Below are 15,462 nucleotides of genomic sequence, written 5' to 3' on the forward strand. Positions count from 1 at the left end.
CAGATCCTATGCCATAAATGAGCCGTTCACAGGACAAATCGATTAACTCCACTTTTTGAAATATTTTAATTTATTATAAATAAATAAATATGACTAAACCAAGTGCTTTGACACTTAAATTTAAAATATTTAAAAAAAAATCAATGCGTGGAACTCTAACGCGTTGGAAGTGAAATTTCTTATTAAATGTCAAAACCGTTAATTTTTTTTTTTTTGCTTAATGTGAATAAGTTTTAGGATGTTCGGATTAGGAGACAGTAATGCGGTATATTAATTGAGTAAACATAACGTAGTTAAATGAAATATTTTAATGTTTATTAATTTGTAGTCATTAATTTCCATCTCTTCATACTCGAAGAATAATAAGAAAATTTTAGTTTATGAAAACTAAAATAGTTTCTCGGCGAGGCAAAGAAGCAGGGTTGTGCGCGAAGTGCGAAGCAACTTACGCGTGTGATACCGTGCTACATTTAACACCGTCAGTAGAGTAGCCGATAATATTTCTAACGTGCAAGATGCTGCTAGCACATCTGCAGGTTGTAGTTCGTCCGCTCCTGTTAATTTAATCCCCGATAGATTCAGTGCTAGGCGCGATATAAATGTAGAAGACGCCGGTCCTTATACTTCCACGTCACGCGTTTCTAATATCCACGATACATTTTCATTGTCCTGTGGTACATCCTCCGAGCCATTTTTTCGCCAACGGTTAGCGTCTTGTTTCGTGGACAACGATTTGACACACGTTCAAGGAAATAATATATTATCTCTCCTTCGAACACATTCCTGTTTCTCCAAGTTGCCTCGGGATGTTAGAACAGTTCTATCTACGCCACGTAATCCTGTTGTTCCATTCGTCGTGGAACCAGTAGAATACATTCATTTCGATCTGGAAGCAGAAATTATTAAAAGTCTCCCTAACACTTTGTCGGTACCTTTTGTTAGACAGTTAGAATTAGATTTTCATACCGACGGATGTAGTTTGGACAAATCAGGTTCGATTCATATCTGGCCCGTCCAATGTAGGATTTCAAATATTCCTCGTATAAGGCCGATAGTGGTAGGCATCTATAAAGGTCCCCAAAAACCACACGACCCCAATATTTTCTTTGGGAAATTTATTGCAGACGTCAGGGCCATCGTGTCCAACGGAGGCATAAATTTTCATTCCATTAAGTTGCCCGTACGACTGAGATGTTTCATAGCTGACGCACCAGCTCGAGCATTCGTATTAAATCATCGTGGGTATATGTCTATCCATCCCTGTTCCAAATGTACGGTTTCTGGTACCCTGAACGGTAAGCATTACGCTTTCGATGGGATAAATCATTCTCCTCGAACCGATGAGGATTACATTGGACGGTTAGACCAGATGCATCACAAGGAAGGTACAAGCCCATTGTCATCGTTACCGATGGGAATAGTTTCGCAAGTTCCTTTCGAGTATATGCATCTTGTATGCTTGGGCGTAGTAAAGAAACTGTTGTCTGCGTGGGTACATGGAGACTATTCTGGAGACTATAGTCTTAGCAGATATTGCCCCTCAGACTTTGCCAGACGTCCTAGAGCTATCGAACTATCCTCTAAATATAAAGCGACCGAATTTCGTCAGTTCCTTCTCTATACAGGGCCAGTTATACTGAATCGTGTACTGGAGAAAACCCTATACAAGCATTTCTTATTATTACATGCGGCCATACGGGTTTTAGTTTCAGAATCTCCTTCGATCCCACACTTGAGCTTCGCAGAGTTAGCTTTGCAGAAATTTGTTCTTCGTAACCAAGAACTTTATGGCCCAACTTTTAATAGTTATAACGTCCATGGCCTTCTTCATTTAACCAACGATGTCACACGTCTTGGTAATTTAGATTCATGTTCTGCTTTTCCATATGAAAACAACATGTCCATTTTTAAAAAGTATCTCAGGAAGCCAAATCTTCCTCTCCAACAATTTTCCAATAGGATGAGGGAGATACAATTTCATGGCACAAACATTCATTGTAATGTCAATTTTTTTTGTTCGCGTATCTAGACCACTTAATAACGACCCCGATTGTTCTCAGTACCGTAAGATAGAGTTCAATAGCATATCTCTGGGCATCAATGTACGCGATAATTGTTGCATCTCAGTCGACTGCTCGATCTGCTTAATTTTCAATATTAGCATGGACTCCGATAACTCCTATCGTTCAGGTATTAAAAAATTTCTAGAGGTCGATGATTTTTATGATATCGGCATAATATCTTCGGCTCTTAGCGTATATAAATGCGCCACATTGAGCCAGGACATTTTATATATCTCCCCCGATCAGGTTCACGCCAAATGTTTTAGAATGCTTTTTCACGATAATATGCCCACTGGCAATAATGACGACCCCATCCCCTTAGAAACCCGTAGCTATGTCGTTGCCGTTATTACACACAGCGAGAAGCCAGAGTGTTTCAAATTCTTCCATCTTCATTATCGTTAGAAGTATCTCGCTGCATAGTCTCTCTCCCTTGTGTAAGCCTCTCGCGTCAGGCGGTCACCATGGTGGTTTTAGTGGGTGCAAGCCCCACATAATCTCACTCTTCCCACGGGGGGTGAGGTATCCGTTCGGGATTTCCTCCATGTAAAAAAAAAAAATCTTGTTCCTTTTCTAGCTTCGTCTCTTGTTTTTGGTAAGTTACGACTATTTTCTGGTGAGTGACGTGCTACAATATTTACATTTTCTTCTTTTGTATTTCTCTTCACAAGTAAAACCATATTTACACGTATCCTTGTTAATCTCTGGTGATGGGTTATTTTATTCTTTGGTTCGAATGTTTCTGCATGGATCATTTTTTCACGTTTTCTACTGTTGTAGTCTTTGTCGAGTTACACTCGAATTATTGAGTAACACGTTGTATAGGTTCGTCTTGAGGTTTCGTACAATTAAGATACATACAAATATAATATGGAAAAGGTGAGAATAGTTGGTGCATAAAATATTGCATGTAAAATGAAAAAAAAACAGCTAACACGCCTTTGCTAAGTATTGTAATATGTACTTTTACTTGCAGGCTGACATGGACCAACGAGGGAAACGTGTGACCACGAAACCAGCACGGTACCAGACGACTTCTTAGGAGGAGGAAGCGCCAAAACGGCGAAGGACGTCGACCGCGCCGAGACCACCGATCGATCAGGACATCGATGAATTAAGGATGGTCCTGCAGGAACACGGTTCAACAACGTCAAAGGGTGTTCCTACTGTTGACCCGAGTAATGTTTATATGTTTCAGGATAATTATGCGGCCAGTGTTCCTGCCCCCGCACCATTCACGTATCATCAGGATCCAGGGACATCCTCTGCACGCGCCACTGTGATCCAGAGTGAGCCGTTGCGGCACAATACAGCGCCGACCCAACCTCCTGATAATGGGTAAATTTACATGTTTCCTTTTTTTTTTTGCTATAAAAATATTACTGTAAGGACATTTTCTTATGTAAATGTTAATGTTCGCAGGAGCATGGACGATCTCACGGGGCGCAATCGGATCGAGGCGGAGCTAATGTAAGTATCGCGTGTATCGTGTTTATTAATACGTTACGTCTTCATCCGGTCTGTTTGCAGAAGAATGAATACTCTCTTGCTGAGTATTCAGAAATCTGTCCAGGCCATCCATAATACCGGTGAACCGATGAAACCAGCAGTCCTCCCTTTGTCCTCAGTGCAGGAAGTGGACTGTTTTGAGGACATCGATGACGACACTTATTCCAAAGTTGTAAGTAAAAACGAAATTATTCTTTTATTTACTTTTATATGTAATATATACTTACATCAATCTTTACTCGCTTTGGTTAGGTAAAGTATTTCGAATACGTGGGCGGGTTCGATTTCAAGGGAGCGGTCAAGTGCTGCTTCAAGGAAGCACTGCTGGACGACTTAACGTCGTCGTTCACTTGGTTTGGCAGCGAAGGACTCAGATCCTTATATGACACCCGCATCGCGAGGGCGATTTTTGGTACGAAACAATAAGCATTTTTCATCTTTTTACGTAGAATTATTGTTACTATTACTGTATGTTCCATTGATGCTAACGTACTTTGCATACATTTCTTTTTCAGACGGTGTGGCTCAGAACCCCAAGTTCCAGAAGCCAACCCGATCGGACTTCCAATTGCGGATGCAAGCAGAACTGAAGGCGGCAAAGGAGAGGATACGCTGTAGGAAGCGTGATCCGAGCACGAAGCCAACATCGTCAATCCAGAATCCTCGAGTGCCCCACAGTTTCTGGAGCGACCAGCAGCCCGACGAAGCTGATGACGACCTCTGAAGGTCCGTTTTTACGTGCCATTAAAAGTAGAGATGTGTCTCCTTTTACAGTGGCGAAGAGGCCAAACGGTACTTTTCAGTGCCCATTTTAATCTATTACAACGGGCACTACCTCTCGACGTTCACAATGAACAACAATCGGCACTTTTCAGCGCCCGTTTAATGAAATATTCATTGATCGGTACTTTCCCAGTATCATTTCAATTTTAAGCTAATAAGAGTTTGTTTTCAGACTTAACACAAGCGAAGAAGAAGTGGTGATTCTACGCAAAAAATAAGTCGAAAATATAGAATAAAAATTTCTGATATTGCCCTTCGTTCTAGACAAAATTGACTTATGTTTGCATCTAGAATCACCACTTCTAAATGTAAATATTGAAAGTTTCTCTTCCGATTTATATGTAGCACTTATATTATTCTGTAATTGTAATCACTGTATGTTCTTAAAGACAAAATATATACTTTTACAAATAAATAGAAAACTTATCTAATAAACTGTAGAATCTGCTCGCAGGTTATGTGAGTAGAATCCACTGCTCCATTTCTCCTGTCTATCAACTCTCCACGCGTAGTAGAAAGGGAGGGAATAGGGATACACCTACAGCAATAACGATACATTTGTGTTGGTGTGTAGATCCATGTGACGTCACGCGTAGGGAATTCTTTGGCAATTGTGGCCTTCAGATGGCGCTGTTGGATGTGTCAGGCGGGCAGCAGGACCTGCCGTCGATCTGCCGGCAGAACCGTAGCTGAATGCGGACGTATATGTAGATGACGACCAGGATAATCCTTTCCCATTTTGTAATCGACATTGGGCTGAACACATATCACCAATTCCTGTGGAATGGATACCCACTGAATGGGTTTGTTCTACATTGAAATTCATGTTAGCAGTCACAACGTTTGTCGCTTCATTTTTATTTTTGTAAACTGCTACTCCTCCAGCTCGCATGTTTGTACGTTTCGATTGTACAATACAATAAAAATTGGTAATTTCCATTCTTTCTTCATTCTTCACCCATGTCTTCGATAACAGCAAGAAATTACATCGTTGCATCACTGCATTACCCATATCCACAGAGCCCGCAGACTTTGGCAATCAAACAAGCAAAACGAAATTCCTCTTCTGTTCGTATCATCATCATATTCAATATGAACTAATGTGCCTAAAGCACCATTTACCAAACCATGGCGTCACTTGGCTTGGCTTGGCATGGCGCTGGCGTCGCCATACGCACACACTACCACCACTCCTGTAGGTGTTCCTCCTCCGCTAAATATCTGGTCGTGCATAATGTTTTCCGGTCACCCTGTTGCCGAATCCTCGCATGTATATATATAGACCTATATATACTAATATGACTTGTGCACACACCATACGAGGATTTTCTGTATACAGTATTTTGTCGCTAAAAAATCGCGGTTCTGAACTGACGCCGTGGTGGGCATTCAACATCGATGGGGGTGTACCTACTATTCTGAGCGATAGTGTCTCCCTCCTTTCTTGGCGAAGGTGAGAGCGAGATGGAACGAGAGCGAGTCAGAGGGACTGAAAGCGAGCGAGAAACAGTATGAGACAGACCACCCGTTGTACTTTGTCTCGCTCCGTCTTTGGGAAGGTTGATACTCCGTCGCACACGCAAATAACGGAATATCAGGCGCCCGAAAGACATAGCGAGTCAAAGTATGAACGCCTCGTCTGTCTCGTACCATGCCTCGTTTGCTTTCGGCCCCTCTGACGCGCTCTCGCAGGGTAGGAGTAACCGGAAGCGGTGGGTATCTTGGCGGGGGAAGCGTTCTTGGTAGGGGAAGCTTCCGTTGAAGTATGAAACGCTTCCCCGGCCAAGGGGACGACACCCTAGAAAACTTACGCTACCGCGGCTAAAGAAGATCACTTCACAAAGTGGAGTTAATCGATTTATCCAGTGCACTGCTCAAATGAACCCCTCCATAAACGGTACGAGCGGCGAAGAAATGACAATAACTCATAAGATCGCAATTTATCGCAGGAAAATGCAACGGGCCTTTCTTCAAGAAACTTCAAACTTTATTTTACAATAAACATTGCCGCTTGATCTCGCTTGATACATAACTATTTCGTTAGGAGAAGTGAAAAAATATATAGGTCATGTATTCTCCTCTATCATAACTGTAAAAGAGAAATAAACCAATAAAAGCAGAATATATATTAACTTACAGCATGTCAGATAGCTACCAGCACAGAAAAAAAAGGGATTATAGTTTGACATTAAATCGAAAAGTTACTTTCAATTCTGGCCTAAAAGTTCCAGATCATAAAACTAGCAACTTTGAGATCGCATATCTCTTAGAGTATTGTACAATAAAAAATGGTATTAGTGAAGTATCATGCTTTGACAAGTCATAAATGATCTGTAAAAATCAGGGAAAAAATTTCGTCACTTTCGGCCAGTTTTTCGTACCGAACGTGCCACTGTGCGGCGTTCCAAAGGCGTCTTAAAGACGCCTTGTTGTAACACAAATCGGGACGCTCAGTCAGGCCGAAAACAGGCCGGAAATGGGCGCATTTAAAGCGCCGTGTGCTGTGTGGGAACCTAGAGGCATAAAATATTAGTTAAATATATGTATTGTTGCGAGCACCCTATGGACAAGAGTCCAAGGCCTGCTGGTGCTCGCGACAACGATGAGAAGACGGCGGAGAAGACGAACGCGATATCGATCGCCTGTCAAGCTGTCATACGAAAGTCAGACGCCATTGCGAGCAGACGGATTGAGATTACACTATTTCTGTATACTAGACATTCCTTTCCGCTTAGTGTTCTTGTTTAAATTGTATTCCCTGTTCTTGTATGTATGTGCTTTATTGTTTCCCCTTGGGATTACAAGTCTTCTTTACATTTTCCTTAACCTATCCTTATTTTACATTCTTATCCTACTTTCCTCCCTCTCGCCTCCCTTCCCCTTCTCTGCCGCTGCTCTTACTCTATTGTTATCCTAGCCTTAGCCTATCGCTTTCACATCTTAAGGCTGCCGTCTCATTTCTGTTATGGTCCGAATCGATCGAAGCGTCCCTTGTAAACAGACGGACCCTAATGAAACTATTGCGATCGATAACAAAAAGTTGAACAGAGGTGACATCTCCAGGTACTCTATGTAGACGAATTTTTTACGCATAGTTGCAACATTTTCTGTTCTCTCTGTCCCTGCCGCGCTGTTGCCACAGCTCCTTCTATTGAGAAGCTTGGAGGAATACGGCACGAGAGCTGCGTCTGGGCAGCGATACATCAAATTATCTTTTATATCAACAAGAATTGTCTGTAATTTAAATACAAATTTAATAACGTAATCATTATTTAAAACATCAATTTGGACAAAAAGTATATTAAAATCATCCACACTCGTTCTTTACGAACTTTTAGCACTGTAGGATTCAGGCAAACTGTTTAACTGCATACAGTAATAAAAGATATTTGTAAAGAAGTTTAAGGTGTGAAATGTAAATCCACAAACACTAAAAAGTAGAAAATAAAAAATATATAAAAGTTTATACACACCTACTTATAAAATCGTGGAGCAGGATATCTCACTACAGATTCATTTCGACACTTGATGCTGTACTAAATTGATTCATATTCTGTTATGCAATATCCTGCTCCCCTTTTTCATTTAAAGTTAAAAAACACCATCGAAATTGTAGTACAAGAATTGAATTATTTTTTAGTTGTTAGGGCCTCTTTGATAAAATCGTTTAACATAATTTTTATTTTATATATCTTTTTGGCTCTGATCAAGTTACAGTCATCACAATAAATCAATCCAACTTGATTGGAGATTTAAAATAATTATTATCAATTATTATTTTTTTTATTAACTTCTCTCATTCTGGGTAATTCCTCTTCTCCATTGGCGGTCTTCCTACAATTTTGCCAGATCGCTTATAATGAAATCTGACGTATGGCAGTGTGGATCTGTAACACATTGTAATGGAAATATTTAATTGTTGTTCTATAAGCGTACAAAATTTTACCGTATATTTATAAAGTGTCAAAAATTACCTGAAATATGGTACATATTATTTCATGTAGCACTCCATTTGGCCTGGCATTACTGTCCCATACATCATGTGCGCTGTAATTTTATAAAAAGTCCGACTGTAAGAAATGATCGCAAACATTTCAGTAAGTTGTGTATAAAAGTAAAAGTTTGTTTCAATATTTCGTCAAACATCATGCATACCTGCGATGCCCGTATGTACCAGCCTGGCCTCCTTTGACCAAACCGGACTCGGCACAAGGGTGTGACGTATACCCTTTTTTCTACCTTGCCTCCGTCTTCTGTCTGTCTGCCTGCTCCTGTGAACTTAAAAATGTGTCTGAAAAAATTAAAGTGTTAATTAAATTTATTATTTCCTTTTTCACTTTCTGGGAAAAGTTACGGCGGCGTCGATCGACTCGCGTGATCGGAGGATCCGCGAGGAAAAGTGCGATTGCTGACACTTGTGACCACTGACACAGTCAGTGGCTCTGCACTTTACAGTGCGGTGCGACGCCGGTTCGATAAGATCGGAGTTTCGCTATTTTCGGAGGGAGACCTCTTTCGCTTTTTCGAGCTTTTCGCTTTTTCTCTCGCTCTCTCTGATAGTATAAATTGAGGCTCCCGAATAGGCATGCATCTATTGTGCCGACTATCAATTAATTCCGGTAGAATGCATTCTAAATAAAATTGAACCAGTTTTGGCTCCATTTCTCTTTTCCAAAACGCATCATCTCTCTCTACTTTAATATATTTCAGCCCCTTCGGGGTCCAAATGCAAAATATACAGTACTTTCGGTCAGTGATATGTAACTGGCCTTGTACTTGATAGAAATAGTGATGCGTTTTGTTCATTGAAATACCTGTTTTACATGTGAACATGCGTCGGACAGCGGGAATTTTTTCCATAGCCTCTTCCGGCGTAAAGTTCTCCGCTGATTTAGGGCATTTGATTTCCACAATACCCTCTTGGCTGATGATTCCATCCGGTGAAGCTCCTAAGAAGGGGATGCAGCTGTCGATGAATATTTCACATTCTGCAATATCTGTATATTGCTTCTTCAATTCTTCGCGAGCAATCTTCTCGCATTCTTTCCCGTATTCCACCGCTGGTGCACTAATTAACTTTGGATACACAAATGCTTTCACTGCATTTGCGCGTAGCGTGTCAGGTCGGCGACGGCACACTTGTCCAAAATTGGATGCTGTCAACAATTTGGACCTATACTGCAACCATTTGCGGTTCTTCGCTTGTCCGATGGTTTCGTCTTCAATAGCATGCCTTTTCTCTTGCCAGTCACTGAGCATTTGCATATGTTTTTCCCGCTCCACTTCATACATTTCGGATGGCATGTCTGGCTTCTGTGCATTTTGTCCATAATCCAAATCTTTCTGCGACGGAAATTGTTTGCGAACATATCGCGCAGCCTTCGTTTCCTTCTGTTTCGTAGCTCTCTTTTCCTTTTCTGTTTCCTTATTTTCTTCTATTTGATGCACAACCTCGGGCGTTTTCATCTTCATTACCGCATTCAATCGCGAGTGCACTTGGTTACTGTTGTATTCTACGATAGCAGCAGCACATCTTCCTGTATACGGTCCTCTTTCGGCGAAATTTAATCTTTTTCCGCCAATGTACTTGGCAATTATTCCGTTTAAACTTTCCACAGCGTTATTATTGGTATTATAGAGTAAGCTCTCCGCATGAGCTAACAGTGGTACACTCCAATTTTCGTCAATTCTGGAACGATGTTTTTTTCTTTCTCTTTACTGTTTCCATCGCAGAAATATCCTAGTCTTGCACACTCTGCGTGCTCACCAAACACGTGGCTTGGAACATTCTGTATGTCGCTATACAAATTCTTCGTTTTCTCGTCGATTGATACATTCTGATTGTATCTAAACTTTGCGGCTTTTACGATGTCCGTGCGTATCCGGCGAATGCTACTTTCCACAAATTGCCTCAATGGTCCAGGTGTAGTCTTCTTCACAATCGCTTTCATTTTTGTGCAGAAGTTTCGCAACAAATGATTCGTGCATTCAATTTTTTTTACGCGAATCTGTCTCTTATATGGGTCAGCATCAATAATCTTCTTATACACGCTGCTGTCCCCATCAGCAATCAGAGTAGAATAAACGAGCCCACGTTTTGCTACGCTAGTATTGAATCCTTCTACTATAGCATCGCTTTCCATAGCAGTCGATGCTCGAGATGTGTTCCAGTTTTTGAAGCATATGTGCTTTCGGGGTTCTTTATTGTTTTTCGCAGCAATCCGACAAACTCTGCAGACTTTATTTCGAACGCCGTAAAATAAAACTTTCTTCGTAGGATAGCCAACTATCACGCCGACTCCAGACGCAGAATCGTAACATCCGCTGCGATCTCTTCATCCAACTTCCATCGGCCACAACGGGGATGTGAGGGGTCCCTGATCCGGGAAGAACGTCGCCTCTTTCAATCGCCAAACGTTTTTCTTCTTCAGCCGCTGCTAACATCTCTTTTTCTGCAGCGACCATTGCAGACTTAACGAATTCATCTTGATTCTTCACAAAGTCTCTCTTCGACATGCAACGTATGTTCACTCCTGCAAAAGTGTGTTCCAACTGGGCATAACTTGCCTCCACATAAAATTGTTGCATTGACGGCGCCCTGATTGCAATTAATTTCTTCGGCTTCGTCCGATTGATTACAGATTTCAGCTTTGTAATGGCATAAAGTGCACATTACGCTGAAGATGCTCTTGAAGCCACGCCGTTTCACACCAATTATTTGTAGGTGTTCAATGCCGCAGTCTTCCCTATTTTTTGCATGCTTACCTATTTTTTGCAATTGAGCAAGCACATTTGGGAAATTCATTATATCGTTGCTATATTGGAGACGCGATTGCTCTTGCGGCTCGTTCTTCGTAACTTTTTCTATAACGAAGTTTTCTTCTTCGTTACTTTGTATATCAAATTCTTCAAGCGCATCTTCAGTTTCTCCCGAACTGGCCGTATCAGTATCTTCATCAGATGGCAAGTACATTATCTCTTGATGCGTATGATTTCGTCCATCGGATGTTGACGGTTCCTCTACTATACGCTCCTCGGCTACTTCTTCTGGATGTTGTCCTACGGCAGTGTTCCTTCTGAAGGGTCAAAGGCCTTCTCTTTTCGCGATATACTTTCCGTTTCGAAAATCTCCTTGCGGACGGACGTAATTGTCGCGGACGAAACGGAGAATTATTGTCCATATCTTCTTGCACATCCTGCATATTCACATTTAGAGTGCCACTCCTTTCACACTAAACCAACAAACACAACACAAACACAAACACAATACAACACAACGCACCACGACTCAAAATCCTTCTACCCGTTACAAAAAAAAAACGTAAACGCGAACCGTGAACGTGAAATCTGAATCCAAAAATTCGTATATGGTGCGAACTGAAACAAATGACGCTCTACAAAACAGGCAACGGTGCAAACAGTCCGCTGCGTGGAGCGTCATTCTGCTGAAAGAACGCCAACCAGGTGGACGCTGAATAAAACAATAGAGAATATGACTCAGCAAGGCGCGGCTTATTCGCGGCATTTTCTTTACGACTCCAGCGAGAGAATCACGCTGTGCAATCTTACTATTTGCCATAAAATAATACATTCATTATTTCATTTCCAGATCAAGGATGCATTGACCTGGCGTCAGCCGGGAAACGAGGACGGAGACGGAGGAGAAAATAGGAGAGAGGAGGAAACCAGAAAGGAGGAGGAAATGCAGAAAGAGAGGGAGATTTTGAAAAATAAAAAGGAAGCGGAGGAGAAGAAAAAGGAGGAAGACACACGGAAATTAAAGAAAGAAATGGCGAAGGCAAGCTATGTTGAATGTGTGTGTATTTTTCTGAAGTTTGTTTGATATGAACAGCGAAGGCCAAGCCCGGCAAAAACGAAACGACACCGCGTGGTCGAACGTGAAATGTAATCCTACAGCATAATTGTTAGTGGTTAAAATAGTTATTAGTTTAGTTTTAACTCTTTTTAAGGTAGTTGTAAGTAGGTTTAAGGTAATTGTAGCTAGGTTTAATTAAGTGTAAGTAGAAGTCTAGATTTTTAACCAGCACGAGTATCACGACCGGTATTTTTAGTTTATTAACTGAGAGTTGGACAATAAACCTGCGCACTGCACTTTTATTCGTTGTAGGCTATTCTTAACAGCACAAAGAAACCGAGTCTCACTTTTAGAGAATAAAGTCAATAGTTTTGTTTTGAAGTAGAAAAGTTTGCGAAGTTAACGACTCCAGGAGACCGACTGACTCGAGTATTCGCGATCGCAATCTGCGCTCGCTCGCGAGAGAGAGAGAGAGTGGGGAGAAAGCAATTGTTGCCGCGACAATCGACGAGATGGTGACACCGTTAACTTTTCACCCCAAACCAGAAAGAGCGCGTGCAGTGTCGAGCAAGTTAATCTATTCTTAACAACTAAAACAATGTAGAACTTAGATCTAATATTTACAATATATACAGTCCTAAACATAATTAAAGAATTTGTATACAAATTATGCTGTAGTGAATCTCGTCTCAAGCGTCGAAATCCACGAAACTCAGCGAGGCGCGGCTTATTGGCGGCATCGCCTTTGCAGACACTAGCCAGAGAAACATCGTGTATGCTTACTTCGTACCAAACAACTTTGTACGAAACGTGACAATTGTCAGAACGCTAATTCATTTGGGTCCGAATATTTTTGGGATTCACTATATGTACGGGTAGAAGTAGAAACTGTAATTTTTATTGTACTGTTTCAGATGAAAAGGAAGCTGCGCAGGTTGCGCTACCAGCGCGACCGTGGCGGTCGTGGCGGTGGCAGAAGCCGTGGAGGATGGCGCCGGGGTGGCCACGGCGGTAGGCGTGGAGGAAACGGGGGAGGGGGGGGGGGATATAATATTTACATTTCTTATTAGAAACTAATAAAAAAAAAATCTGATTAGTGGCATGGGTTTTATTTAGAAAAAGTAATAAAAAAAGGTTGGTGTTAATATCACTATAAATAATTCACTTTCAATAAAATCGTGGGGCACGATATTTCATAACAGGATATGATTCATTTACTTCAACTTCTGGTTGCACATGGTGTTCTACAATTTCATTAGTGAATTATTTAAATTGATATTAACACCATCAAAATTGTAGTACAAGAAAAGAATTATTTTTTAGTTGTTAGTGCATTTTTAATAAAATCGTTTAACGTAAAAATTATTTTTTATATATTTGTTATTTTCTAGTTTTTAGTATTTGTCGATTTCTATTTCACAGCTTAGAATTTTTTAGAAATATCTTTTATTGCTGTATATAGTAAACGCTATAGTGCTAAAGTCAATAAAAAATAATCATTTTCTTGTACTGTAATTTCGATGGTGATATACTACGAACGGCTGCAAAGTTTGAGTATCATTTCTCGATAAATTTTGTATTTTCGGAATCGCGGTGCGATTAGCGTCCCGAACGTAGAAGCTTTTGTCTTTTTCGTAAAGAACGTGATAGTTGGAAGTGGGTTAGGATCCATTTCGGTTAGAATGGAAGATATCATATATACGGTTCATTCAATACCAAGCGGATCACTGTGAACACTCAATGTCTGAGATTTAGTTCAAATTGAATCACACATTGTAATTGTTTATGTTATTTGTTTTGATAGAATGTAAAACTTCCACATTTGCTATTGTATCGTCATGAACGTTTCAATAACATACTCCTGAGATTTTCCAGATGAAAATAAATTTAAACACAGTATAAATCGGATTATTTTTAGCATTTTTGGATTAGAATTTAGATTACATTTAGCGAACTGTACTCGTATTTGACCATGTACCAATAGTTGACACTTTTATTTTCGGTCACGAATAATAAGCTTTTGACTAATACTTTTTCTAAAAGCGTATTAGTCAAAAACATTTTTTTAATAAAAAGCTTATTATTTGTGACTAAAAATAAAAGTGTCAACTATTGGTACACTGTCAACAACGAGTACAGTTACCCTATATTTAATTACCAAGTGCAGTTCTAGAAATAATCCGATTTATACCGTGCTTGTACTCATTAATCTGGACAATCTCAGCAGCATGTTAATAAATACTGTACACGTCACGTTTTACAATTTATTAATACATAATTCACCGCAAGCAACACTGTATGCCCCTCGAACCGAAATCAGAAGCTGCCGCCGAACAGCCCAAGTCTTCAGGCTCAAAGAGAGATCGCGCCGGTTCGGATAAACACGCTGCCGAAAGTTGTTTGAAGCATTCAAATAAAAGTCGAATAAACTACGGTTAAAGATCGAATAAATAAATTATTCTTCTTCGAATAAAAAAATTATCTTTCGTCGTCGAATGAATTCAATTTGGTTCCGAACGGATAAACATAAAGTATCTTTTATTGGAGTTTATCAAAATATTATCTTTGCCCATCTCTGTTCTTCAGCCACTTCGTCGTGATTCATTCAAGCCTTCGTGACGACAAAATAGTAATAGGGGAAATGCGGTAACAGCGCGATCCGACTCTCGATACGTATCGGCAACTATGTATTTCCTACATTTATCGGCTAGCTTGCACTTCCACCGGTTCTGATGGTACATTCATAAATTCATTATTATTTCAACCCACGGTGTTTATTAGTGCTCAAACGCAACCGACCCGTCTGCACGGATGTCTACTGGAGGCAACTATACCCGCAAAAACTTCCTTTTGGCCGATTCCAGGCCGTAAGTTGTAATATACGATTTGTTTACTACACGCTTGTACGTACACGCTTAACTTAGCTTATGTGAGCGTATTCACACATTCAAGGCCCGGTGAGACGGCAGCCTTAATTGTACGCCTTTTCCGTTCTCGCCTCCGCTCCTCCTTTCCTCCGCCTTCGACTTCCATTTCCTCTCTTTCATTCCATTCCTCCTTTCATTCGATAGCTCCTTCATCCCTCCCCCTTCTCCCCCGTTCCTCCTTCCCTCTCCCCTCTCATTCCCTCTATTCTCTTCATCCATTCTTCTTCCTTACCTCCTTCGTCCAGTATTTCCTTTATCGTTTCCCCTATTCCCCTCTTATCCTCTTCTTCTTCCCTTGTACATCTCTCCAGTACCGCGTTCCCACGTCTCTTCTCCCCCCCCCACACATATCCTGCATCTCCTC

The 15,462-nt window shown here is 40.8% G+C and overlaps 2 protein-coding genes across 2 annotated transcripts; both read left to right on the plus strand.

Annotated features, from left to right (window-relative positions):
• Positions 1-469: 469 nt before the first annotated feature.
• LOC143373181 (uncharacterized) lies at positions 470-2,470 on the plus strand (the record flags this gene model as incomplete). The annotated part of the gene is given in 2 exon segments (XM_076820169.1): positions 470-2,008; positions 2,010-2,470. Coding segments are annotated over 2 exon segments (1,998 nt in total), but the record flags the coding sequence as incomplete, so codon positions are not given.
• A 713-nt stretch (positions 2,471-3,183) lies between these two features.
• LOC143372914 (uncharacterized) lies at positions 3,184-4,763 on the plus strand. Its single transcript, XM_076819551.1, has 5 exons — positions 3,184-3,401; positions 3,486-3,533; positions 3,594-3,744; positions 3,825-3,984; positions 4,088-4,763. The coding sequence occupies exons 1-5, from the start codon at positions 3,184-3,186 to the stop codon at positions 4,294-4,296; spliced, it is 786 nt and encodes a 261-aa protein (XP_076675666.1). The 3' UTR covers positions 4,297-4,763.
• Positions 4,764-15,462: the final 10,699 nt, after the last annotated feature.

The sequence above is a fragment of the Andrena cerasifolii genome, chromosome 9 (assembly GCF_050908995.1).
Source record: "Andrena cerasifolii isolate SP2316 chromosome 9, iyAndCera1_principal, whole genome shotgun sequence".
NCBI lineage: Eukaryota > Metazoa > Arthropoda > Insecta > Hymenoptera > Andrenidae > Andrena > Andrena cerasifolii.

Excerpts from the sequence above, each read along its gene's own strand:
- LOC143372914 (XM_076819551.1), top strand. The coding sequence starts at position 3,184 with ATGGTCCTGCAGGAACACGGTTCAACAACGTCAAAGGGTGTTCCTACT. Across the intron at positions 3,402-3,485 it reads ACCCAACCTCCTGATAATGG|GAGCATGGACGATCTCACGG; the intron begins GTAAATTTACAT and ends TAATGTTCGCAG. Across the intron at positions 3,985-4,087 it reads CATCGCGAGGGCGATTTTTG|ACGGTGTGGCTCAGAACCCC; the intron begins GTACGAAACAAT and ends TTTCTTTTTCAG.